Consider the following 27959-nt stretch of genomic DNA (forward strand, 5'->3'; position numbering starts at 1 on the left):
GCAATGTCTGCCCCAGAGGTCACTGCAGAGATTTGAGGATTGTGACCTTAGCGGCCCAAGTCTTCTTGAGTCTAAACTTCTCCAGGCCCTTCCCTCAGCCTCTGTTTTCATGTCTCCCCCTCTTCATTTTCCAGTTGGAGAAACAGAGCCACAGACACCATTTAGTGGTGAAGAGCACAGGTTTTGGGGTAGACAACACTGGTTCCTTTGGCAAGTCATCACCTCCCTGAGCCTCGGTTTCCCCAACTGTGGAATGTGGTGGAAATTAGTAGAGTACTTACTGCCAAGGGTGCTGTGAAGGCAAAATGAGATAACCCATGTAATATACTAACCACACTGCCTGGCACACAGGAATCACTCGATAGTGGCAGCTGCTATTTTTGTTACTATAAGTATTATTGCTCCTACTCCATCAATTCCTTCTGGTGTTGAATGAAGACCTAGAGAGAGCCCAGACCAGCTGAAAACTCTGCTGGGATTGCCTTCACCACTGGGAGCGTCTGTCTCCTTCTGCGGCGCAGGGGTGTGGAGAGGGACCACGGATGGGGGCCGGGCTGCAGTGGGGACACATCTCCAAAGCCACTTGGGCCAAGCCACATCCTATCACATTACTGCTGAAGTGCTGTTCCCATCGGTCTGGCTCGTGAAACCCTATCTGGGAAGAGGTATTACCGTAAGGTCACGGCCGCCCGCTGCCAGAACCGTAACCCCATCGGGGCTTGCTGCGGCCTTGCCAGGAGCTCTGAGCCACCAGGTAGAGGGTCAGCAATGCCACAGAGTGGGTCCCCTGGAAGGGAATTTGTCCGAGGCTAATCTGGGGTAGTCCCCGGCCTCCAGACCTGCAGAATTCTTCCCTGATTACCGTCACTGGGGTACAAACAGAGACAAGCATTGTGTGGCAGAATAGCCACCCTGGAGCCCTAATTGTTTTTTCTTTTCTTTATTTTTTCCCTGGAGCAATTAATTACCCAACTTTATTTCTGCCTCCCCCAAACATCTGAGGCACCTGGCCCTACTGGGACAGGCATGGGCTCCTGCTCCCTCCCACCCCAGGCCACAGAACAGTGCCACCAGGGGGCCCGTGGCCTGTGCACAGGCACCCCGGAGGTGGTCTCTGCTCCTAGAACAGCCTCACCAGGGATTTTCTTTTAATTTTTAGTAAGTTACACATTCACATGGTTCCAAACCCCAATTAGAAAAATGTCAAGTCTCATCGTCCTGTCCTCCCTTGTTGCCACCTCCCACCACACAGGCAAGTATCGTTTGCAGTTTCTTCCCTTCCATAGTTATTTTATGCCTCTATTAAGGCAGACCTTATGAAATTGTTAATATTTGACCATGTTTGACTACAACATGGCAACTTCACACGGTTCCACCTAAAAGAAGCAAATGCACATCTAGATGCCAATTTTCCTCTTTCTTACATAAAAGGTAGCATATTACTGTAAACATACTATTCTGAATCTTGCTTTTTTTTCTCTTCACGGTGTATATATCAGAGATCGTTCCGTATCTTTCCAAATAATGTCACCAGTTTCTAACCACCTGCCTTGCATCCCTTTATTTACGTAATTTATTTAATCAGTCCCCTGTTGTTGAACAGGACTGTTTGGGCAGTTCCCAGAATTTAGCTCTGTTAGAAAAAAAGCTGTACACGCATCATTTCACCCATGGATTTGTATGTTTCTAGGACAAATTCCTTGAAATGCAATTACTGGTCAAAAGCTCTCTGTAGGGGTCGCCCTACTTTATCTTCCCATCCAGTGTATGAGGGCGAGAAGGCCTTTGCCGCTGACTGCCGAATGACCTTGGGCAAGTGCCTGCCTTCTAAGGGTCTCCGTTTCCCGGGGCACTGAGCTCTCTTCGCCTGGTCCTTGGGGAAAACAGCCGTCGTAGGTTTGCCTCCTTGCTTGGCCTTTCCCACGCCCTGGCCATGTGTAGCTACTGTTGCCATGGCTTCTTTGGGAGATGACTTCAGCCCTGAGGCCAAGGCAGCACAATGAGGTCTGCACGGAAGAGCAGGCAGAGGGGCACCAGCATGGACAAAGGCAGACTTCCCAAATGCCAGTCACTGGTGTACCTTCCTGAGCCATACCATACCTATGTGCCACCTGGGTTACTATTTCCTTAACTATGTTAAAATAACTTGATTAAACCTCTTTTTATTTTTATAAAGGAACTTTAGTTCATTACTATTAATAGAAATCAGTGTTAGATAAAGAGAAGTTAGCAAAAAAAATAATCCCGGAAAACACACACTCAAAGATAATACAATGAAGCCAACGTCATTAAACCATCCCTCAGTACTCACCAGAAGCTCAGATCAAGGCTGCTTGCTGCTCTGTTAAAAAATGAAATATTAGAGACTCCTTAAAGACATAAAAATACTATTCAATAAATAAAACTTTCTCATTGATGAAACCAGGATGGTTGAACTAGCATTTTAAAGGAACAATAAGGCCCTGGCCGGCTGGCTCAGTGGTAGAGTATCAGCCCGGTGTGTGGATGTCCCGGGTTCGATTCCCCGCCAGGGCACACAGGAAAGCACCCATCTGCTTCTCCACCCCTCCCCCTCTCCTTCCTCTCTGTCTCTCTCTTCCCCTCCCGAGCCAAGGCTTCATTGGAGCAAAGTTGGCCCAGGTGCTGAGGATAGCTCCGAGGCCTCGGTCTCGCGCTAGAATGGCTCTGGCTGAAATAGAGCCACGCCCTGGATGGGCAGAGCATCGCCCCCTGGTGGGCATGCCGGGTGGATCCCGGTCAGGCGCATGCAGGAGTCTGTCTGACTGCCTCCCTGCTTCTAACTTCGGGGAAAAAACCAAAAACCAAAAAAAACCCACACAAAAATATAAAGGAGCAATGATATCCTATGAGAGTCCCGGTACTACTTGTCATTTTTGGTCCTCCCAGGGGTAAGCATTCCAAACTTTAGAGATACTGGCCTGACAGGCAATTTCTCGTCTCTGTCCTCCCGGACACCCCCCCCCCCCGAAAGGGAAATCCAACCTTTGGAAGCGCCTGTGCCCCAGGAGTTCTGGGTGACGGGAGCCTGAGCTTGGGCAGCCCTTGCACAGAGCAGGCACTAGCTAAATGCTCCTCAGCGGCTGCCTCATTAGTGGGTCTGATGGGCTCTTATGAAAGAAGGAAGGGCATTCAGACTAACAGGCGTCTTTCGAAATCGAGTCCACAGAGAGCAAAAGTTCTCCTCTCCCTCTGCCCTCATGTGGCAAACGGCTGAGGCTTGCTGGTGGAGCCCCGGAATGGGAGCTGCCCAGAGTGGGTAGGAGGGCACAGGACCACCCTCGCCACCTACCTCATCCTCCTCGGTCCGTTCATTTGTTTGCCGGGAACAAGCAAACACACAGCTATAGAACAGACCACTTGCACGTGTGTTTCTCGCTCCCGCAAGAAAAAGCTGCCCTCAAAATGGCTGCCCTCATCTGTGGGCGGCTCTCCTCTAAGCAATGCCTGAGAGACCCAGCCCCCTTCCATGGTGTGGCTCTGGCGGCTTCAACACGTGTTTTTCACGGTCTCATGTTCTTCCGCATCAAGCCAGTGAAAAGGGAAACCGCACGCAAGTGTGTGATAGGGGGGTTTTTATTGGCCAGGCCAGACGTCAGGCACTGTCATGTCCTCTCACTTCCTATTGGTTAGAATCCAGTCACATGGTCCTGCCTCCCTGCAAGGGATGCTGGGAAACGGCCTAGGAGCGTGCCCAGGAAGAAGAGGGAGCTGGTTTATTGAACTGCTAAGGGGTCTCAGCCGTACTTAGCAATGTGGCAATTGAGGTCATTTATCATCTGCCGCCATCTTATGTCTTCTTTCACTCATGACAGTGCCAGGTTGAACTTTTCTGATTCTAAAACATTCATTGCGTGTGTGTGTTTTCAAACATTTTTGTGCATTGGTTCCTGCAGTTCTCTCTAGAATAGCCTTTGCTCTCTTATTTCCTCTCTTTTCTGACTGCCCAGCTCACACAGATGTGGAAAATAAGACTTTGTTGCCCTGGCCAGATAGCTCGATTGGTTAGAGCCTCCTCCTGATGCCAGTTCGATCCCGGGTTAGGACACATACAGGAACCGATGAATGTTTCTCTTTCTCTCTGCCCCTTCCTCTCTCAAATCAATAAAATTTGTAAAGTAAAATAAGATTGTCTTTTCCCAAGACCTACCTACCCACAGGGAGAAGAGAAAACACCTGGACATTGCTTGGGGGCTGGTCTGTCTTCAGCTCCCCCAACTTCTTCAGGAGCAAATTGCAGGATTTGTGTGTGTATGGGGTGGGGATGGTTTTATTTTTTTTTTACACTCAGATGTTGCCTAAGGCCCACTCTGAGAATTGTCCTCTGATAAATAGGGGAGAGGAGACCTTCTAGTCAGAAATGGCAAACATCTAGATGTTGTTGTTGTTTTTTTATCAAAAGAGCTAGTAATCAGTTTTTCAAAGGTGGGCAGGAGGTACGGTTGCAGAAATTCTAGGATGGAGGTGAAACCTAAGGGTCTGAATCTGCTGAAACAGTTAACTATTTTCTAGCTAATGTCTATTCTGAGAAGTAATGTGCTTTTAAATAGCTCTTGGAGGAGCTGGGAGTGTGTAAAGGTAAAGAACCCTGCGTCCTGGAGTTTTCCAATTGCTGTGGTGTAAATGCTGCCACTATGGCTGATTTAAAGCTACCAATGTGCCAGTCACTGAAGGCAGAGCTGAGAAAACATGTGATAATATTGGCTCTCTTGGTAGGTAAGGGTGTGAATGAGCAGCTCTAACATAACCTTAGTTCCTGGCTTGATTTCTCCATCTCTACTCAGCATCAGGCTGTAGTTCAGACGTCTCAGTGCAGGGAAACTTGCCTGGTCCTTTTTACTTCTGGGCTCCCTATTCTAGAAGCTGCACATTCTGAACCGGATTTTCCTCTAGATCTTCTCTAGTACACTATACGCTCCTATGGACAGAATTCTGATTTTAAGTCTCTTTATATCCCTGTTGCATTGCCATATGCCTACACTTGGTAGGGAGGCACCTAGGAAATGCGTATAGAAGGCAAGCAGGAAGAAGGATGGAAGGAAATAGGGCTGGAGCAGCTGGCCAGGGAGTCAGTTCCTGATCTGTGACTTGTTAGCAGCGTGACCTCAGGCAGATCCCTACACCTGTGTATGCCCGTTTCCTCGTCTGTAAAAGAGTCTTCCCTATTTCCCCCTGCTCCAGCCAGGCCAGGCCTATCACTGCATAGTAATCATGATATAGTAATGGCTACTGCTTACTCATTCAACACATTTTTATTAAGCACCTACTATGGCCCAGACCCTGTTCGAGGCGCTGGGGATTCATCAATGAACAAAATAGACCCACTCTATGCGGCCCTTACCCTTCACGTTGGCAGCATGCCACAAACGGAGTGGAATTTCACAGGCACATCTCACTTGCTCTCCAGCAACCCTGAAGGGCGAAGGTATCATTAGCTTCATCCTACTGCTGCGGGAAGCGAGGAGAAGTAGAGTCACATGAATTGTCAGAGGTCAGCTGGTACACAAGGGGTGGAGATGGGACTTGGACCCTGGCATCTGGTCCCTGGAAATGGTTCTTAGCCATTGTGACATGCCCTTCCCTGCCCACATGTCCCCTTTTCCCACTTCTCTGCCTTTGCTCATGCTGTTCCCCATGCCCTTCCCCACAGTGCCCTCTACCCATTTGATCTGTTCCCATTGATTGACACATCCCTTAGGCCCACCCATGACCTGACCCCCCCCCCCCATGGTGTCTATACTATGTCTCTGGCCCTGTCTCCAAATCCATCCCCTTGATCCGACCCACCATGGTTGGCCACCCAGAATGGAATCTGTTACTTCTTTATTTTGTTCCCTCAGACAGCTCTTTCCCCTTCCCATCAGTCTGCCATCCCAGCGCCCGGGCACAGGTCCACATAAAGAGCTCAATAAATATCTCTTCATTAATGCATTAAAATCTTTGACTTTTCCTTGGCCTCTAGCTCAGGTCTCAGTTTTTAATGTCTTCATTGTAAGCGTTACATATTTTTCCTGGGAAATCTGAAGGACATATTTAAAGAAAACAAAACCTTAACAGCCCTTGTGTGTACCTACTATGTGGAGTGCGGTGCTCACCGCTGCAGGGTTCACAAAAATGCCAGACGCAGTCGCCAGATGCAGTTGCTGATCAGCCTCAGTTGGCTAAGCCTGGTTTCGTGTGGTCAGGCCTGGGATGACCACAGGCCCATGTGCCTGGACCAACTGTCTTACTGCTCTAAACACTTTGCAAATACCAATTCATTTAACCCACCTAACCCTACAAAGTGGGCGCTATTATTCTTGCATTTCACAGGTGGGGAAATGGAGGCACAGAGCAGTGAAGTGGCTAGCTTAAGGTCACACAGCCAGGAAGAAGCAGGGCTAGGATTTGAACCCAGGCCATCTGGTGCCAGAGTTCTCTCGCTCAACCACGACCTCAGTAAGAACTTTTCTCCGAGGCCTTTCCTGACCCTATGTCTGGCGCTAGATGTGTCTTCTCCTCCCCACCTCACCAGGAGCCATGGACTTATCCCAGTAGTGACTGCTGTGACATGGTTTTGTGACAGAAGACAGCAGCAGGGGTCGGAGTCTCCTGAGCAGACCTCATGCCTGGCATAGCTCCTGGGGCCAAATGAAACCTCTGGAAATGCTCTTCTAACCGAGGGCTGCAGGTTTTCCGGGGCTGGGCTGCTGCGGCCCCTCCTTGCGGTTCTCCTTCCCGCCCTGTGGCCCCAGGGATGGGATGCCAGCCCCCAGGAGCAGATGCAGCTGCCCGGAATTCCTGCCCAAGGCTCCTTATCAGTTTTCAGGGCAGCCGGAGTGGGGTGGGGGCTCAGGGACACCGGGGGGCTGTTCTGGGGAAAGCTGGAATGCGCAGTGGAGCACCACCTGGGGAGGGGCCGGAGGCGGGGGCGGGAGCTGGCAGGGCGGCCTCAGCTGTCACATTCCTCGGGCTCTTGGAGATCTTTCCTGGGAGTCTTGTCCTTATTTAGGCAGGAGATGTCTGCTGACTCGGGCCTGTGGGATGCCATTGCAGGCTGGCTCACGGGCAGGGTGGGGCGAGGTGGGGGTGCACGTCCCAAGCCAACTCAGTGGGCTCTCTGGGGCAGGCCATCCCAACAGACCCGAACCCCCAGGGTGGGAAGTTCAAGGAAGTTCAACCCCTGGAGAGAAAAAAATCACTTAAGTAATAATAACAAAAATAGTAGCTACCATTCATGGGGTACCTACAATGTGCAGGGCACCATGCCAGGCTAGTCTATAAAGCTCCAGGAGATGAGTGTCCCCTGTTCACTGCTCTACCCCCAGATCTAGCTCAGAACCTGGCACACAGTAGGTGCTTAGTAAATACTTGTCATGATTGAATGAATATACACCTCACATGCCACAGATCCTTGCAATAATTTTAGCCGTAGCCAAGAGCTATTATTCACCCATTTTACAGATAAGGAAACAGATTTGCAGAGGTTCCATGACTTGACAAAGGTCACACAACTTGGAAGTGGGGGAGCTGGGGTTTGAAACCAGGCCGTCTGACTCCAGCACTAATTGCTTCTGTCTTCTCCTTTGGTGTTAGCTGCACTGTAATTCCTGGCTTTCTCCCTTTATGGGCTGTGTGAGTAGGATGGTTTACATACGCGTTTCACTCTCAGTTTTCTCATCTGTAAACTGGGAACTGATAGTGATATCTGCCTTAGGGAATACTGTGGGAACTAAATGAGATAAGACAGACAATGTCTTAGCACCGTGTCTGGAGCAGGTATTGCTTAGTAATGATGGTGATGGGCCCTGGAGGATTCGCATCCTCCTGGCTGGTTGGACCCAAGGAGCAGAGTGGGCAAAAGGTGAGACCAGTCTCCAGCAGGCTCTGTCCCCTCTTGGAGCACAGTGACAGTCGTGGCCGTCTGAAGAGGGCGACTCCTAGGCAAAGGGTCCAGATCAAACTTACTGGGGGTGGCTTCCAGGAAAGGCTTCCGGGACCAGATGGGGCATAAGAAGGAAGGTTTTAAATCCAGAGCTGGTATCCTACTGGACATTCCAGTAACGTCATGCCAGTTGTTAGAGGTCTGAAATGCTCCCGTTTGTACCACTTTGTGACCAGCAGCGTCCCTGAGCCCGTAAGTGCTCCCCTCAGGCCATTACTGCCCTGTTCACCTGGCCTCTTGCTCAGGACCTGGACTTCCCAGGACTCAGCAGCTGGTTAACCACATGGCACAGGAGGGGCCTCCACTCCATTTTTGTTGGTTGGTTCCTCCCCCCACCATAGCAGTTGCTAGATATTTTTAATATCATCCCAATGCCTACATTCAGTCACGCCTTTCAGCTCCAAGAAGGCATTAGAGAGCGTCGGATAGAGCAGGACCAGCTCAGGAAACCCGAGTCTTAACCTAGTTCTTGCCTTCTTCCTGCAGGAGTAGCAGGGGTTAGACAAGAATGTCCCTAGGGCCCGGCCCTGGCTGGTTGGCTCAGTGGTAGAGCGTCGGCCTGGCGTGCAGAAGTCCCGGATTCGATTCCCGGCCAGGGCACACAGGAAAAGCGCCCATCTGCTTCTCCACCCCTCCCCCTCTCCTTCCTCTCTGTCTCTCTCTTCCCCTCCCGCAGCCAAGGCTCCATTGGAGCAAAGATGGCCCGGGTGCTGGGGATGGCTCCTTGGCCTCTGTCCCAGGCGCTAGGGTGGCTCTGGTCGCAACAGAGTGATGCCCTGGAGGGGCAGAGCATCGCCCCCTGGTGGGCAGAGCGTCGCCCCCTGGTGGGCGTGCCGGGTGGATCCCGGTCAGGCGCATGCGGGAGTCTGTCTGACTGTCTCTCCCCGTTTCCAGCTTCAGAAAAATACAAAAAATAAATAAAGAAAGAAAGAAAAAGGGGAGAGAAATAGAAAGCATCTACTTTGCAGTATATAGTTGCTTCCTATATGTGCCTTGTTCTGGTAAAACCAGGGTTTCAAACCAGCAACCTCAGCGTACCAGGTCGATGCTTTATCCGCTGCGCCACCACAGGTCAGGCCCCTCCTGATTTTTACTGTTTGCCAAAGTGCAGCCAGATCTTTGTCACATGTCGTCCTCCAGGCGATTCTCAGGCCCCAATGAACTAGCCTTTCTCCAGGGAAGTAGGGGGCATCGCTGCTGGTAACCACTAGCCTGGGCCCTCTCTCAGATGGGCAGGATGAAGGCTGGGATGCAGAACAGCAGGGCCTCACAATGCCCCCGGCTGGGTGGTGGCCAGTCCCAGCTGCTGGGCCTTTCTGGAAAGCGCGCTTGAACTGAAGCAGCGTAGCAGATGCATGGTGCAGGGGTCAGCCAAGGCTTTGGGGCCAGACAGACCTGGATTCACGTGCCAGCTGGCTCTGGCACTTACTAGCTGTGAGCCTCCGGCAGACGTTTTTCTGAGCCTTTGTTTCTTCTCCTGTAAAGTGGGCTGTCTTGAGGATGCCATGAGACCACACAGGTGGCTTTAGTCTCCTGTTGTAGCCATAACAAATCACCACAAATTTGGTGGCTTAAAAAGGACAGAAATGTATTTTCTTACGGTTCTGGAGGACAGAAGTCTGAAATCAGTTTCACCAGGCTAAAGTCAAGATGTTGGTAGGGTTGATTCTGGAAGCTCTGATAAAAGAACCCAATCCTCTTCAGCCTTTTAGTGGCCACTCCCATTCCTTGGCTTGTGGCCCCTCCCCCCATCTTTAAAGCTTTATTGCCCCAGCCTCCACTTCCATCCTCACATCACCCTCTCTTCTATTGTCACATCTCCTTCCAGCTTCCTCTTCTAAGAACACTGTGATTCCATTTGGGGCTTGCTGATATAATCCGGGATAATCCCTGCATCTGGTGATCCTTAATTTAAATCACGTCTGTACAGCCTCTTTTGTCATAAAGGTCACATTTACAGGTTCCAGGGGTTAGGGCCTGGATATTTTGGGGGCCATTATTTAGCTGACCACATAGGTCAGGTGTCTGACACACAGCAAGCACTCAGTAAACAGAGACTCTGTTACTTTGCTTTCACCTTTCTAGGCTGGGGTGGAGGTCACACTCAGTCACATGTGGAGGAGTCCTCCCAGCCAGAGTGATGCTCAGTGGTAGGTAGAGTGTCGGCCAAGTATGTGGAAGTCCCGGGTTCAATTCCTGGTCAAGGCACACAGGACAAGTACCCATCTGCTTCTCCACCCCTCCCCCCTCCTTTCTCTCTATCTCTCTCTTCCCCTCCCGCAGCCAAGGCTCCATTGGAGCAAAGTTGGCCCTCCATGGCTTCTGCCTCAGGCACTAGAATGGTTCAGGTTGCAACAGAGCAATGGCCCAGATGGGCAGAGCATCGCCCCCTGGTGGGCATGCCGGGTGGATCCTGGTCAGGCATATGTGGGAGTCTATCTGACTGCCTACCACTTCTAACTTTGGAAAAATACACACACACAAAAAGGAGAAGGGTCACCAAAGAGGTCACCTCCATGGCCTGGGGACCTGCACTTCCAAGGTAGGAGTTCTACATAGGGCCTGAGGAGGTGGCACAGCTGCCCAGACTCAGCACCCATGTCCTCCACTCCGACGAGAACAAATCCCCTTTCTAAATTTTTAATTTTATTAATTAATTAATTAATTTTTTTTTTTTGTATTTTTCTGAAGCTGGAAATGGGGAGAGACAGTCAGACAGACTCCCTCATGCGCCTGACCGGGATCCACCCGGCACGCCCACCAGGGGCGATGCTCTGCCCACCAGGGGGCGATGCTCTGCCCCTCCGGGGCATCGCTCTGCCGCGACCAGAGCCACTCTAGCGCCTGGGGCAGAGGCCAAGGAGCCATCCCCAGCGCCCGAGCCATCTTTGCTCCAATGGAGCCCCAGCTGTGGGAGGGGAAGAGAGAGACAGAGAGGAAGGAGGGGGGGGGTGGAGAAGCAAACGGGCGCTTCTCCTATGTGCCCTGGCCGGGAATCGAACCCGGGTCCCCTGCACGCCAGGCCAACGCTCTAACGCTGAGCCAACTGTCCAGGGCCTCTAAATTTTTTAAACACTCACACAGAGCTTACTATGTGCTGGCCCTGTTTTAAAATGCTTTATGGCCTGACCTCTGGTGGCACAGTGGATAAAGCGTTGACCTGGGAGCACTGAGGTCACCGGTTCAAAACCCTGCACTTGTCTGGTCAAAGCACATATGGAAGTTGATGCTTCCTGCTCCTCCCCCCTTTCTCTCTCTCTCTCTCCTCTCTCACCCCCCCTCTCTCCTCTCTAAAATGAATAAATAAAAAAAATGCTTTATTACAATTTAAAATTAATTAATTTATTTATTACAGAAACAGAGTGAGTCAAAGAGAGGGATAGACAGGGACAGACAGACAGGAACTGAGAGAGATGAGAAGCATCAATCATTAGTTTTTCATTGCACATTGCAACACCTTAGTTGTTCATTGATTGCTTTCTCGTATGTGCCTTGACCGTGAGCCTTCAGCAGACCGAGTAACCCCTTGCTGGAGCCAGCGACCCTGGGTTCAAGCTGGTGAGCTTTTGCTCAAACCAGTTGAGCCTGCGCTCAAGCTGTCGAGCTCAGGGTCTCGAACCTGGGTCCTTTGCATCCCAGTCCGACGCTCTATCCACTGCGCCACCGCCTGGTCAGGCAACTTTATGTACAATTTAATTTGCTCTATAATTCCAACAACCTGTGAGGCAGGGGCTATTCATATCCTCAGTTTACAGATGAAAAACATCAAAGAACTGAGAATTTATGTAAGTCACCCCTTTGAAATACCAGAATTATGACAGCGGGTTTTCTTTTAAAATTTTCAATTTTTCAATGACATATTTTATATACTTATATTTATAACATATAATATAAAAATAACAAAATACAAATTACGAACATGTACCCCACCAGATGGACTTTCTCCTGCCATGTGGCCTTCTGTCTGTTCTGCTGTGAAACTTTTCACTTTGTCTTATCTCTCCTACGGAGTACATCCTTCCAGAGCCGGAGGCATGTCTGGCTCAATGTTCGTTATAATAATAATACGTAAATGGCGTAACCTCTCTGTGTCTCAGTTTCCTCTTCTGTGAAATGCTTGTGGTACCTACTTCATACGGCAGTATAAACCCTTAAATTATTTCACATAAGAAAAATTGATTGAGTGTAGAAAGAGACAGACACAGAGAGAGAGAGACATTGATTTGTTGTTCCATTTATGTGCATTCCTTTGTTACTTCCCATATGTGCCCTGACTGGGGATCAAACCCACAACCTTGACATATCGGGACTATGTTCTAACCAACTGAGTTACTCAGCCAGGGCTCTATTTCCTATTTTTTCTTATTAGAAGCAATGGTCATAAACCTAAATATAAGAACTAAAACAATAAAACTCTTAGAAGAAAACACAGAGGTCAACTGTATGACCTTGAGTTAAGAAAAGCCTTCTTAGCTATGACACCAAAAGCACAGGCAGTAAAAGGAAAAATTGATCAATTGAACTTCATTAAACATAAAAACTTTTAACACTTCAACGAACATGATCAAGAAAGTGAAAAGACAACCCACAGAATGAGAAAAAGATTTGCATATTATGTATCTGATAGGGGGACTTGCATCAAGAATATATAAAGAACATTTACAACTCAATAATAAAAAGACAAAATAAAACCAGTTAAAAATAGGCAAGAATCTGAATAGACATTTCTATGAAGACATATATACGGCCATTAAGTACATAAAAAGATGCTCAATAGCATTAGCTGTCTGGGAAGTGCTAGTCAAAACCACCTCGCAGGTCCCTGGTATGACTGAAATAAAAAAGGTGTTAGTGAGAATGTGGAGAGAATGGAATGCTGAATATCACTGAAGGGACTGAAAAATGGTACAGTCACTTGGAACCAGGCGGGCAATTCTTCAAAAGGTGATGCATAGATTTGGCGTATGACCCAGCAATTCTGCTCCTAGGTTTATACCCAAGAGAAGTGAAAACGTGTCCACACAAAAACTTGTACACAAATGCCTACAGCAGTATTATTCACAGTAACCAAAATGTGGAAAGAAACCAAATGTTCATCAGCTGATAAATAGGTTAATTAACTAAATATAGTTTATCACAAAATGGGACATTATTTGGTAATAGACAGGTATGAAGTACTGATACATGCTACAACACCGGTGAACCTTGAAACAATGTTTAGATGACATATCCTTCTACAAGAATGCCTATTTACATCCTAATTTGTTGGCAGTCCATAGAATTTTGGAAGGGAATTGCTGGTAAGCATTGTTACAATAATAACAAAAACTGTAATGATAACAATAGCTAATATTTGTTAAGTGCTCAGTTTATGCTAAACATTTTGTCCCCATTTCACAGTTGAGGAAACTGAGGCCAGAGCGCAAAGATCAGATGGTGCCACGATTTATTTATTTATTTATTTATTTATTTTTTGTATTTTTCTGAAGCTGGAAACAGGGAGAGACAGTCAGACAGACTCCCGCATGCGCCCGACCGGGATCCACCCGGCACGCCCACCAGGGGCGATGCTCTGCCCCTCCGGGGCGTCGCTAGGCCACGACCAGAGCCACTCTAGCGCCTGGGGCAGTGGCCAAGGAGCCATCCCCAGCGCCCGGGCCATCTTTGCTCCAATGGAGCCTCGGCTGCGGGAGGGGAAGAGAGTGACAGAGAGGAAGGAGAGGGGGAGGGGTGGAGAAGCAGATGGGCGCTTCTCCTATGTGCCCCGGCCGGGAATCGAACCCGGGTCCCCCGCACACCAGGCCGACGCTCTACCGCTGAGCCAACCGGCCAGGGCCTGGTGCCACAATTTAGATTTGAGCTTGTGCCCTTAACCCTCCTGGTGAGGGCCTTCTGGGCAGGGACTTAGCACACATTTGCCAAATGGAGCCCGGGGGTGGGGTGGGAGGAAGGTCTTATCAGTCAGGGCTTCCTAAGTGGGCCCTTGCCTGCATCCTTGGGGACGTAGGGTGGCTAGCCACCCAGTTGTGGCTCCTCCTCGGGTTTACTCTGACCCTGGTTGTTCGGGGGAAAACGGCCACGCCAGCCAGAGCCAGGGTGAGGGACTATTTCGGGAGAGGGCAGGGCAGTGGCATCTGAAGCATCCCCATCTCAGGAAGACGCTTGCAGCACTGTCCCTGCCAAGCACCCCTGCAGCCTGCAGATTATCTGCCTCTGTCCTCCAAAGCTGCCATGGACAACTTGTTCTGAAGGATTTTTTTTTCTTCTAATTTTAAAGTGAGCAGATCAGTGGCATTGAGTACATTCAGGATTTTCTTTGAGTCTTCTCCGAGAAACTGTGCTGGTTATTTTTTTTAAAAAATGTATTGCTTTCACAGAGAGAGGAGGGAGGAGTGCAAGAAGTATCAACTCATAACTGTTTCACTTTAGTTGCTCATTGATTGCTGTTGTATGTGACTTGACAGGGCAAACCCAGGGTTTTGAACCGGTGATCTCAGCATTCCAGGTCAACACCCTATCCACTGTGCCACCACAGGCCAGGCTATATATTTTATTAACATGCACTTCCTGTGTCCCGGCCACTGTTCTAGGGACCATATGATTGTTCGTTCATTTATTTCTTAGAGCATTTCACCCAGGTCGGTGCTGTTATTATCCCTACTTTACAGATGCAGAGACTGGGACTCAGTGAACTCAGATTTACCCAAGGATTTAAGAAGCAGGGTCCGGACCTGCACGCAGGCAACCTGGGGCCCCTCTTAGCCACTCCTCTATGTGGTCTAGAGGCTTTGCTCCACGACCCTGTTCGTCCATTGATTTTAGAGTCATATGGTTGACTTGGTAGGGATGCAGCAGGCTGCTGGGTCCTCTTCATCCCTACCCCTGGTCCCAGCACATGGAGAACTTGGCCAGAGTTGGTGGCAAGAGGGCTTGGTGTAATGGGTAAGAGCTTAGGCAGCTTCACTCTCTAGCTGTGTGACCTGGAGAAAGTGACTCAACCTCTCTGAGGTTATCTGTGCAAATGCAGCTATAGCCCAGAGCTGGGCACAAAGTATTCCACAAATAACAGATTATTATTATTAATAATAGTAGCAGAGGAGGCAGCTGTTGAGTGGATACATTGGAACAGGGGTTGACAAAAGTTTTCTGTAAGGTCCAGACTAAATATTTTGAGCCTGGCTAGTCGTCCAGTCTCTGTGGCAACTCTAGACAATACATAAACAAATGGGTGTGGATTTCTTCCAATGAAACTGTATATGGACACTGAAATTTGAATTTCATATCATTTTCACATGTAAGAAAATATTACTTTGTGGGTTTTTTTCCCCAATGGTTTAAAAATATAAAAACCATTATTATCGCGGCCTGACCTGTGGTGGCGCAGTGGATAAAGCGTCGACCTGGAACACTGAGGTCACCAGTTCGAAACCCTGGGCTTGCCTGGTCAAGGCACATATGGGAGTTGATGCTTCCTGCTCCTCCCCCTGTTCTCTCTCTCTCTTCCTCTCTCTCTCTTTCTCCTCTCTCTCTAATAAAAATGAATAAATAAAATCTAAAAACAAAAACAAAAAAAAGGTAGCAATGACTAAAAAACAACAACAACCATTATTATTGCGCAGGCAGTATAAAACAGGCAGCGGGCTGGATTCGGTCTGCCAACATGATTTGCTGGCTGGCCCCTCTCTGCAGAACAATGGGAATTCTACAGGGATTTCTTTGATGCCCAGAACAGTGTCTACTAGGCACGTAGCAGGCACTCTGTGAGGTTGTATTAAATGAATGAACCCATACTTAGAAAGGTCTTGAGCTGGCCTTCAGCGCTGGGAGGTGACCGGAGGGGAAAGAGCATTCCAGGATGGAGAACTGCCCTGGCAAAGGCGTGATGGCAGGGCTAAGTCTGGTGGCTGGTCCCTTTGGCCCAGAGAAGCCATCGGTGCCTGGGGGAGACAATTGGGCTGCAAGGCTGGCTATTAGTGGGACACTTAGGGGGCCTGGGGGTGGGAAAAGGAGGCGAGGGGGTAGATGCTCTCAGAAGTGCTTCCAAGGGGTTCAGACCCTGCCCCTATCCCTGAACCACCAGCCTTATTTTTAACCCTGCTGACGAAAGATAAGAAAGATAATCCGAATGAAATCAAGACGAGTGACTGATCCCTGCCCCGCCCCCTGCCCCAGTTACTGCTCCTCCCGCCCCCTCCCCCCAACCCCAGCAGGGCCAGAGCCTTCCCCCCAGAGGCGTCAGCCCAGGCACCCTGACTGATCAGAGAAGAAATGGTTCCTGCATTTGCCTAGCCAGACCTGGACTCCCCAGTGTGTGTGTGATTCTGGTGCTTAAAGAGAAACACTCAAGGCTCCCTGGGAGTTGAGCAGGCAGGGAACTGCCCAAGATAGAGCTGCGTGTTCCGTCAGTCTAGCACATGCTTCTTCAACGTTATCCAACGTCAGTGAGTAGTAGGAGCACCTGAGGGCTTATAAAACACAGATTCCTGGGCTTCTCCCCCAGAAATTCTGACTCAGTAGGTCTGGGGTAGACCTCAGGAATCTGTATTTCCAACAAGCTCCCAGGCGATGAGGGGGCTGGGGGGGGAGGTGCACCATATGGTGAGGGGTACTGAACTAGAAGCAAGACCCTCTGGGTAACAGCAGTTCCGCCTGCCCCCCCTCCCCAGCTGCCAGATACAGCCCATCGAGACTGCCTCCGGCCCAGGACCTGGGGGGCGCTGAAGGCCATGCTGAGTAATGTATAGGAAGCCTTGCGAAGATTTTAAGTAACAGGTGAAGCCGTTGGCTGTATGGGTTAACCAGGCTCACCACACCGCAACTCAGGGTGCCACTGTGTGCAATCGGTAGGGAGCAGGCCTGGAGGCAGGGATGGGGTGGGGGTGGGGCGACAGAAGGATGGAGCTGTGGGAGAGCCACAGAGGGAGCAGAAGAGACAAGAGGTGGTGACCAATGGCTGCAGATATTGAAAGTAGACGAGGAAGGCGGGTGCAGGAGGACACCGGGGTTCCTGGCTCAAAGGCCGGGGCGCTGGGGAGCCATACCTGAAACCCGGGGCTGATAGAGTTCAGTTGGCCAGACTGATGGACATGGGCAAGGATCGTGCTGTGTGGCCACCCCGCTCTCAACCCCTGTTCGGACGCCGTGGAGCGTCCACAGAGGAACCCCCCAGAATCTAACAGGGCTCCGTGTGAAGGCTGCCACATCCGCCAAGGAGTCCTGCAGCAGAGTCCCAGAGCAGCAGGAAAAGCCTCACCCAGCTTCATTACCAAAAAAGGACATTTTCTCAGTTGGAAGGTTTGCCCAGCCTTCTCCGCTCCCCCCACCTGGGGTTTCAGGTTTCCAGCGAAGTGTCTCTGAAAAGATCAGAACTTTGATCACACACACCGTGGACAGACAGACAGGAGCCTGGGGAAATGCATGTACCACACTCAGTTTTGATGTCACAGATGTCTCCCTCCTCCTCCTCCTCCCCCTCCTCCTCCCCCTCCGCCACTGCCATCATCACCATCATCACCATCACCGTCACCACTCAGCCCCATCCTGGGCAACACCCTTTCATCTGCTGCCTCTCAGTTTTCACAGCAACTCCAAGAGGGGAGAATTAGCATCCCACCAATGAAGAAACTGAGGCACAGAGAGGCAAAACCACTCACCCAAGGTCCTAGAGCCCCAGTGGGGTTGGGACAAGGGTGGAGAGAGCAAGGCCGCTCATGCGAGTGCGGGGTCTGATCCAATCTTCATTGCAATTAGTTCAGAACTTATTTGTCAAGGATTTTTAACATGTATTTTGACTTTTAAAAATATTGCATTAAAATATTATTAATCTGGATTACCAAGGTGGTTCTGGCATCCCCCTAAATTTAGAGCCTAAGGTAAATGCCTCCTTTGCCTCAACCTGAGCCCAGGCTTGGCAGAGCCATAGTTAGAACTCCGGGCTGCTGGCTGCCAAGCCATGCCCTTAACCGCTCCCTGTGCTGCCCTGCTGCCTATATACATGCGCATGTGTGCGTTCATTTATGTATGCTTTCATTCAGTAAAACGGGCTCTCCTGCCTGACTTGTGGTGGCGCAGTGGATAAAGCATCCATCAACCTGGAACGCTGAGGTCGTGGGTTTGAAACCCTGGGCTTGCCTGATCAAGACACATATAGGAGTTGACGCTTCCTGCTTCTCCCTCCCTTCTCTCTCTCTCTCTCTCTCCTCTCTCACTCTAAAAATGAATAAACAAAATCAAAAAAGTTTTTTTTTTTTTTAAAAAACTTGTCTCCTACTGTAGACATTATTATGGCAGAAGCTTGGAAATCAGATGGTTCTGAGCTTGAACTCGCTGTTGAGTAGACTGCCTGTCCAGGGTGTCACTTTATGAGAAGGGCAGAGGGCTGGTTCTCTGGAGGGATCCTGAGTTTCCATCCTGTTGTCTCTTAGGACAAGCCACGCCAAGGCCAAAGCTGAGGCCGCAGAACAGGCCGCCCTGGCTGCCAACCAGGAGTCCAACATTGCCCGCAGTTTGGCCAGGGAGCTGGCTCCAGACTTCTACCAGCCAGGTAGGGCCAGCCGAGGGAGGGGACAGGCAGGCCACGGTGGGGGGAGGTCCCTGGGGGGGGGGACACTTTTCTTTTTCTTGGCTTGCTGGAAAGTTGAGATGCCCATGTAGGTTCATGATTGCCTGTAAGTTCTAGGACCTGTGGGGCATGGTGCAGGCATGGGACAGTGTGACAGGGGGCCCATGCTGAGATCATGGCAGTATGAGAGGCCCCCAGTGTTGTCTCTTTGTCCTGAGAAATAAGGCTGCAGGGTAAGGAGGTCTTCTGATATGGACCTTTCACTTAGAGTGGTGGGGGCCCCTCAGGGTGGGACATTGTTGTTCTCTACATGAAGGGGGTTAAGGTGAGTGTCATGATTGGATTTGTTTTCTAAACATCATTCTGGTTGCAGCAAGGAGACCAGGGATAAACTAACTAAATGAAAAAGCTTGGAACAGAGAACTGGGCCTGGGAGGCTGTCTCTTCTGTCCCAGCGCTCCCCCTGCTGGTCCCAGGAAGACTGACATGCCCTTGGGCTGGCTGCCCTTGCCTCAGTCATTGCAAGAGCTGTGACCGTGTGTGGGACAGGCCCTGCATTTTTTCACCCAGTTAGTCGTTTTATTAGTATTTATGAAATAGGTACGATTAGGCCAGTTTTTGCAGTAAAGGAATGGAAAGAGACCACTGTCACCGTTAAGAGCACAAAGTCTGAAACCAAGTTCCCTGGGTGCTAGTCCTGGCTGTGCGTCAGCTGGGTGACCGGGCAAGTGGTTTCAGCTCTCTGAGCCTCCCTGTCTTCGTCTGTAAAATGGAGGTGAATGGCATCGACCTCACAGGGTTATGGAAACCATGAAGGGAGTTCATATTTGGAAATGCTTCACACAGCGCGGGCACACGGCAGGTGTTGTTTAAGCGCTGGCTGGGTAAACAGGAGGCTCGCGAAGGTTAAGCGGCTGCCCAGGACCACCCAGTGGCGGGACTGGGATTCGAACCCGTGCTCCCGCTGTTGTCCCTGCAGGTCCGGAGTACCAGAAGCGCCGGCTGCTGCAGGAGATCCTGGAGAACTCGGAGAGCCTGCTGGAGCCCCCCGACCGGGTCCCCGGCGCCGCTGCCCTCCCGGAGCGGCCCCGCGAGAGCCCGCAGCTGCACGAGCGCGAAACCCCTCGGCCCGAGGGTGCCCCCCCGTCGCCGGCCGGGACACCCCCGCAGCCCAAGCGGCCCCGCCCGGCGGCGACCAAGGACGGCCTGCTGAGTCCCGGCGCCTGGAACGGGGACCCCGGCGCCGAGGGCAGCCGGCCCGCTACACCGTCCGATGGCCGCCGCACCCCAGCGCGTCCCGCCACCGAGCACATGGCCATCGAGGCGCTGCAGGTGCCGCCCGCGCCGGCGCAGGAGCCGGAGGTGGCGCTGTACCAGGGCTACCACAGCTACGCCGTCCGCACTGCCCCCTCCACGCCGCCGCCCGGCGACGGCGACGAGGAGCCCTTGCCCGAGGTCTCCGCGTCCGACTCCGTGCTCGTGTCCCCGACCGCCGCCGCCACGGTGCAGGTCCCCACGTTTCCGGCCCCCGAGCCCGCACCGGAGACCCCCGCCAAGCTGGAGCCCAAGCCCATCGTCTCCAAGCCCGAGCCCAAAGCCAAGGCCCGCAAGACTGAGGCCCGCGGGCTGACCAAGGCTGGGGCCAAGAAGAAGTCTCGGAAGGAGGCAGCGCTGGTGGCGGAGGTGGAAGTGGAGGAGGTGAGGCTGTTGGCAGAAGGCTGTGTCCAAGGTCCGGGTCCCTGCACTCGGTTAAGCTGCAGGCAGGACTCGATGTGGGTGGTTTGGTGGGGCTGGTGAGGGCACAGGATTGAGCAGGGGGAAACCCCAGCGGGGATGGGCCGTAGTCACATGCAGCCTGATCCCAGTAAACTTGGGCCATAGTATTACACAGCATCTGTCCACAGTGGGGTGGGATGGGGGTGGGGGGAGGCTGTCCTTGGTATCTGCTCTCTGGTCAGCAGGGGGCAGCGGGGGTAGGGGGTGGGGGGTAGGGGTGCACCTGCAGGGTCAAGGGGATCCTGCTTGGGCACCAGCAACATCTGCTACAAAGTATAGCAGGGAGGGCTTCCTGGGGGGTGGAGGAAGGGCCCACCAAGGCTTGGGTCCTAGATCTCTAGGCTTGTGATAGGCAGTCGGAAGCTAGGAATTGCAGCCCAGAATGCAGTTAGGCTCCTGGGACTGATGAACGTGGCCCCAGAGGAATTCGTGCAGAAGGCCACGTTCCTGGGTTCAAGGCCCAGCACTGTGTGCTTTGGGCACGCCCTTGTTTCTCTTTGGACCCTGAGTTGTTTGGTTAATTATTTTTAAGAATTCTTCCGGCTCTGATGTTCTACCTTCCAGATGCTGGTCACAGCAGCAGGGAGTACAATGGGGGGGGGGTGCTCTCAGCAGGGCCCTTCTGGAAGTTCCTTCTCCTCCGCCCACCCTGTTGTGATGGGGGAGGGATGGTTCAGAGGCCGTGGGGACTCAGTAAGCCTGTCTCCACTGCTCCTAGGTCCCCAACACTGTCCTCATCTGCATGGTGATCCTGCTGAACATCGGCCTGGCTATCCTCTTTGTTCACCTCCTGACCTGACCCTCAGCCACCAGGTGCGGCTGGGACGAGCGCATGGGAGCTGGTAGGAGGGTGTTGGAATGTTGGGAGAAAGGGCCGGCTGCCTACTGGGGGGCCTTCATCCTGTGGTTAATAGAGGCCCAGCCCCCATCAGAGGCAGGGACCTAGAATGTGGATTTGATAGACCATGCCCTCCTCAGCGTGTGCACTTGCGTGCACGTACACACACACACACACACACACACACACACACACACACACACACACAATGCATGCCTCTCCTTACCTCAGCATTTGCAGAGGACCTGATTTCTGTCAGGTGAGCCCTGGGGGCTTCGCTCACTTATTCATTCATTTGACCAACATACACTGAGCAATGGCTCTGCTGGGATCTAGGGATACAGCAGGGACTCAGTCCTGTCCTGAGAAATGGGGTGAACACAGTGGGAGTCAACCCTTAATTTATAGTTCATCGTGTAAAAACCTTGCACTTCAAATGTCCAGCAGAACAGTTCTTGCCCCGCTCCCCCCAGGCCCTCACAGGTCTGGATGGAGTTCACCCGGGATGGCCGATCTCCCCTCTCTCCCCACACCCCCAGCCCCGAGCCTGTCTCTCAGTCCTCTTTTCCTGAAATCCTGCTGTCCGGTCGGTTGGTCCCATCAGCTGGTTTTCTCCCTATGATGGAGCTGGGAGGGGGTCTGGGGAAGGTCCCATGAAAGGAGGTGACGTGGGTGGTGAGAGGGGAGTGGTCCTCGCTGGTCTCAGGATGAAGTATCTACAAGACCAATAAAGTCTTTCTCCTGCTGGGACCGGTCTTGACGGTAAATCCTGTGCGTGGTGATGCTAACAGGAGGCCTGCCCTGCCCCCACCAAAGGCCCTCCTCCCTTGATCCCAGCTCAGTTTCGGCTGGGGAGCCAACTCAGTCCCAGAGGGGGAGGAATTCCTGTTCTGTCACCATGTAAACATAGCCAATGACAGTATTAGCCTGGTAGGTGCTGGCCTGGGGTGAATGCTGCCTCTGTTGTAGGGGACCTGGCAATGAGTGCTGCAGGGATGGAGGATTAATTCCTGAAGGACAGGAAGGGGTGAGCCAGCTGGCATGGGGGGGGGGGCAGGGAAGTGCGAACCAGGCAAAGGGAACAGCATATGCAAATGAGCAGTGACAGCATCCAGAGGGGAAATGATGCTGGGCCTTGTGAGGACCCGAAGAGGCCCCAGGGACTTGTGTCCGATCCCACTGAGTCAGAGCCATGGGGCAGAGCTACCCTGGGGATTCAGGGTTGGGGAGAACTTGACCCACAGAAGATCAAGCCTGAGGCTTGAACCGGCCCTTGAACCGGGCCCAGCCTCAGTGCACCTTCCCTCCCTCCCTTCCTCCCTCCCCTGACCCTCTTGCTGTCTCTCTGCAGAGCCAGGAGTTCCTGCTGAGGACACGAAGACCCATCTACTGCAGAGCTGGGCAGGGTGGCCCAGGACGATTGGACTCTGGACCTGGAGCCCTGGGTCCCAGCTCATACCAACTGCAAACATTTAAGGAGGCCTCCCACGGCGCCTGTGTTGGGTGGCGGAGGTGCCCCGAGGGGATAGAATGTGCTGGAAACCCTCCTGGAGCTCTGGCCAGGGGCAGGGAAAGCCGTGGTCTGCTCCTGTCCCTCAACCTCATCTACTCCCTCACCTCGTCCCTAGGTCACCCCCACCCCGGGCTTCTGTGTGTTTTGGGAGAAGTCACAAAACCAGAATATTAATATTCAATCCTAGACCCCTTCCTGTTCCCCGTCCCCCGCTTTATTCTAACCTCTGGCTGTTGGGCTGCCATCCCTACGGTGGGCCAGCAGCGAGGGAGCCGCTCTCCGACGGTGCAGAGGTCCCTTCCTTTCACCGTCTTATCCCAGCACACTGCCCCCCGCTTACAGGCGTTCGGGATGACAATAGAGGAAACGGCCATGCTCCGTTTGAGTATCCCAGAGCGCAGTGCTCCTGTCTCCTCCCACCCATCCAGCTAGCTTCCCTTCTGGACCAATAGAGGAGGAGGAGACCGGAAGGACTGGAGGCTTTGGCTGGGAAGCCACTGACCAGGTGGCCAGGGCGTGAGGGTGGGAAGAAGGGCTAAGGGCAGTTAGGACGGCGTCTGTGTCTGCGCGTGCCTTCCAGTGTGCTCATGGCTCTGAGGGGTCACCGTGCAGGGGCCCTGGGGCTGGCGAGATAAAGCTACTGTGATGCCCTGTGAATTGGTTTGGCCACTCCCCCCACCAGGGCCCACCGCAGGCTCAGGGACATTGAGCATGAAAGCCCTTGGAAGCCCAGGCATATTCCCCGGGGGTGGACATTCAGGCAGGTGCTGAAGACAGGCTTCGAGCGAACAGGCCGTTCCAGGGAGGCGGGAGCAGGGCCAGGGCTCCCACCGGGGTGGTCTGTGATAGTAAGCCCCCTTGGCTTGCCTAGCAGAAGTTTGCATGTCGCTCATTGCAGATGTTTGGTACCACACTGGGCCTCTGGCGCTTGTGCTGGCTGTGGGTGGGTTGAAGCGAGGGCTGGTGGACCCGTGCCCCTGGGAGGACGGAGAGAGTGTTCCAGGCCGGGGAAGGATGTGGCAGTGACATCCAGGCAGAGTTGGAGGGGCCGCTGCTCTCCTGCCTTTGTTTCTGGGGACCTGGGGACCTTGGAGTTGAGGCCCCGCCTCCCCAGGCCAGCTCTGCAACCGGAACTTTGCTTCTCGTGGGTCTGCTTTCCCTCCCCCCTCAATACTTGGGACCTTCTGTCCAGCTTCACACTTGCTGCCTCAAGCCCAGCGGGGGCCTCGTGGACTGCATTTCGGCAGAGAGAAGCTGAGGAAGCTCCCATCCTCCACCGGCCGAGGTCCTGGCTCTGCGTCTGTGTCTGGGCTTTTCTGGACTCTTGGGGAATGAGGGGGGCAGGTTGGGGGCACTGCTCAGGGCTGACAGGCCCCAGGCCTCGGCTCTGGGGTCATTGTCCGGGTTTCTTGGTCTGGCCCAGGGGTGCAGCTCCCGGGCCTGGTTTTGGGTGAGGGTTCAGGATGCTGCTGTCTGTGCAATAATAAACCTGCATCTGCTCACAGGCTCTGGCGGGGCTGCGGTGTCTGCTTGTGGGCCCAGGATGCGGGACTGGTGGAGAGAGGGCGAGAGAGGTGGGGGGCCTCTGGGTCGTGCTGGTCAGCCGCCGTCTCTTACAGTTCCCGTAGTACCTCATGAGAGGCAACTCAAAGACCACAAACTTTATAGACTAGTTGTGCTGTGTGTGTGTTTGCGTGTGTAAAAGGGGAGTGAAGGGTTAGGGATAGCAGGATGACTATATTGGGATCACCTTGGGTGGTTTGAAAAGAAGGCTCATTCCTAAATAGGACCCCCGTTGGAGCCTGGGAGTCAAGTAAGGTTGGTTGGAGTTGGGCGCCCCCTAGTGACTCAGATGCAGCCTAGCCTGGCGGTGTCTACCTGTCCAGGCGGATGGCAGCTCCAGGCAGTTAGTACGTCCTCTGCCACGTCCTGAACTCATGTAAGGTATCTTGTGCCATAGGTAAACTTAAAACCACCTTGTAGGCATTTCTGGGTCCTGTGATTGCTGACCACTGACTTGGGGGCTTCGGCAGGACTTTACTAGGGAAGAAAAAGGGAGGGGGGCCCTGGAGCTGTGGCATTGGCGTTCAGATTTGGAATTCGTGGCAAGAAGGAATTTTCATAATCTCTGATGGACTCACAGAGGGTCTGGCTGTGCCGGGAGAGGAGCCTTTGACTGCATATGACAGAAAACCAGCCAGATTACGACCTTGGGAGGTCTCCAGCCTGAAAAAATTATACAGAGCACCCACGTAACTCAAAACATAAACAAAACCTAAACAGTACAACACAAAACTTGCACATATGCTGAAATTAAAATAGGCTATTAATTTTTTCTTTGTGCAAAATTCTGACTGTGGCCTGACCAGGCAGTGGCACAGTGGATAGAGCGTCGAACTGGGATGCTGAAGACCCGGGTTCGAGACCCCGAGGTCGCCAGCTTGAGCAAGGCTCATCTGGCTTGAGCAAAAGCTCACCAGCTTGGACCCAAGGTCGCTGGCTCGAGCAAGGGGTTACTTGGTCTGCTGTAGCCCCACGGTCAAGGCACATATGAGAAAGCAATCAATGAACAACTAAGGTGTCACAACGAAGAACTAATGATTGATGTTTCTCATCTCTCTCCGTTCCTGTCTGTCTGTCCCTGTCTATCCCTCTCTCTGACTCTCTCTCTGTCTCTGTAAAAAAAAAAATTCTGTGTCTGTAAATGACTGAATTTCTTCCTCCCTCCCTCCCTCCCTTCTCTCTGCCCCAGTCTTGATGACCCACCAAGAGAAGGGAAACTCCACACCTGATGGAGTCAGGTGGCCGAGGGTCAGACACAACAGCAGTGCAGGGCTGTGGAACAACAGCAGTGCAGTTCGGTGCAACAGCTATGAAATCAGGCCGCTGGTTCGAAGCCTGTCTCCTTCCCTTAACATCTCAAACCTTCTTGACTTCCTTTTCCAGGATGATGGATACTGTTGTCTGTTTGACCATAAAGCCCAACTTGGGCTCCTAACCATTCTGTTCGGCCTGCTACATTGCACTGCAGTTCTTAATTATTATTACCAGGTGGCGTCACTGCTCCACACGTGAGTGATCTCATAAACTGGCTCAAGGGAAGGCTGTTCTTATGATAAAAAATTCATCACGATCACTATTCTCTGATTCACCACAATAAGAACAGCTATTAGACATTAAGCACTTACTACGTGCTAGGTCCTGCACTAAGTGCCTTCCTTGCATTATTTCATGTACTTCTTACAAACAGCTCTATGATTTGAAACACGACTGAGCGTGCAGATAAGAAACTAAGATTCAAAACCACATTTGTCCATCTGTCTTCAAACCCATACCCTTAACCGTATCTTCAACGGAGGGCACAAAGTAGATGCTCAGAGGCTGCATTTGGCTGGCAAACTTGTTCTGGCCAGCTTTAAAATACATTGAACTTAAATGCTTTCTGGGTAGGCCGACACTTTCCCCTTACCCACAGTCCTCTGTGCATTGGTCTCAGAGTAAGACAAAAGTTGGAGGGAGATTTATCAACACTCTCTAGATCTGAAGGGGCCACCTCGGGCCAAAGTAATGAAAAAAAAAAAACCCACCTGAACGCACACCCCTGTGCGGTTTCAAGACACAGCGGACAGAGAGAAAATCTAAAAGCTACCAGAGAAAGGGGAGAACACAGGCAGCAAAGACGTGAGGAGCAGAGCACCATTAGATTTTTCAGCAGCCATGCCGGAAGCTGGGAGGCCATGAAGCTAGGCTGTCAGAACTCGCAGAGAAAATCACTTTCAACCTAGACATCTCCGCCGGTCAGACTATCACCCAAGTGTGAGGGGAGAATGAAAGCGTTGGAGGATTGGCGAAGTTAGTTCCCATCTACCTTTTCTGAGAAAGCTACGGGCAGACGTCTCCACCACAGCAAAGGAGGGAAAAGGAGAGAGGAGTAGGTGGGATCCGGTGAGAAGACCCTTCAGTGGAAGGGAGCAAAGGGGTATGCTGACTGACATTAAAGGAAGCTTCAGCCTGTCCTGTGGTGGCGCAGTGGATAAAGAGTCGACCTGGAACACTGAGGTCGCCAGTTCAAAACCCTGCACTTGTCTGGTCAAGGCACATATGGGAGTTGATGCTTCCTGTTCCTCCCCCTCTTCTCTTTCTCTCTCTCACTCTCTCTCCTCTCTAAAATGAATAAATAAAAAAAAATTAAAAAAAAAATAAATAAAGGAAGCTTCAGGTGATGGCCAGGAGGCTGCCTGGAGGAGGAGAGCCAATCAGCACTGAGTGTCTGATGTAGACGGAATGAGTTCCTGGTCCTGAGAGATTTGGGGACAAATGAGGGACGTGGGAAAATTAAATACACAAAGAACAAAACCCAAAAATTTATTCACGGGAAAAATAGGATGAAAGAACGCCACCTGGGCCATCAGTCAACATTAGCTTACATAATAATCGTGTAGATGTGTAACAGTGACTTAACCGCACTTACCAGGGAGCTTCATTGGGAGGACAGGGGAAGAGGAAGGTGCAGGTAGATGAGCACTAAATCCTCTTTATTTTTTTTTTCACAAAAAGAATAAATTCTTCCAACTGGTGTGTCAAAAAAGTGTGGCCATATTCCCACCAGTGAGTGACATGACAAGCTGGGGTTTGAAGCAGATCTTGCAGGGTGAGTGAGGACACAAAGGGCGGCCCCTGCCCGGAGCCTGCCACCCTCCCTCTCACCTCTGACAACCCTCCTGCAGCTGCTGGGTCATTCCAAAAGGACTATCCAGCTGCTAATGTCTGCCGTGCCAAGGTCGAGGAACCCTAATGGTCCATGTGTGAATACAGGGGCCAACAGACTCGGGGGTCAGACTTTGACTTTGCCGCTGACTTGTTCTGGGTCCCGTTATTCCGTCTCTCAGTGCCTCAGTGGTCCCATGTGTAAAATGGGGCTAATGGCAGCGCTTTCACAGGGCTGTTGTGAGAAATAAAGCGGCCTTGATGTGTGAGATCCTGACACGGAGTAGGCCCTCAGAAAGTGTTATAGGTGTCCCTCAGATGGAGGGTAAAAGACGCGCGTAAATAATATTTAAGAAGGGACGAGTCAAGAACTAACAGAGGGAAGGAGACTGGACGTGGGGTGGTGAACACACACTATTCAGATGATGGATCATCACCCTGTGCACCTGAAACCTAGATCATGTTATTAACCAATGTCACTGCAATACGTTCAATAGAAAACAAAGGGTACAGGCATAGTTATTTATTAAATAAGAGGAAAGGGCTAAACATGTTGAGTGTCTGGCGTGAGCTGGTGGGAGTCGGGACAGCAGAGGACAGCCGTGTCGTCATAAACTGCGCG

At 51.8% G+C, this 27959-nt stretch overlaps 1 protein-coding gene across 1 annotated transcript in view; it reads left to right on the plus strand.

Annotated features, from left to right (window-relative positions):
* JPH2 (junctophilin 2) overlaps positions 1 to 24137 on the plus strand; it is a 58370-nt gene extending 34233 nt beyond the window's left edge. The window contains exons 3-6 of the mRNA XM_066387736.1: positions 18367 to 18485; positions 19483 to 20201; positions 20998 to 21092; positions 22469 to 24137. Of these exons, the coding sequence (XP_066243833.1) occupies positions 18367 to 18485; positions 19483 to 20201; positions 20998 to 21078 (919 nt within the window). The 3' untranslated portion in view covers positions 21079 to 21092; positions 22469 to 24137. The remainder of the gene's footprint in view (positions 1 to 18366; positions 18486 to 19482; positions 20202 to 20997; positions 21093 to 22468) is intronic.
* Positions 24138 to 27959: the final 3822 nt, after the last annotated feature.

Source organism: Saccopteryx leptura, chromosome 5 (assembly GCF_036850995.1).
Source record: "Saccopteryx leptura isolate mSacLep1 chromosome 5, mSacLep1_pri_phased_curated, whole genome shotgun sequence".
In the NCBI taxonomy this organism is placed as follows: Eukaryota; Metazoa; Chordata; class Mammalia; order Chiroptera; family Emballonuridae; genus Saccopteryx; species Saccopteryx leptura.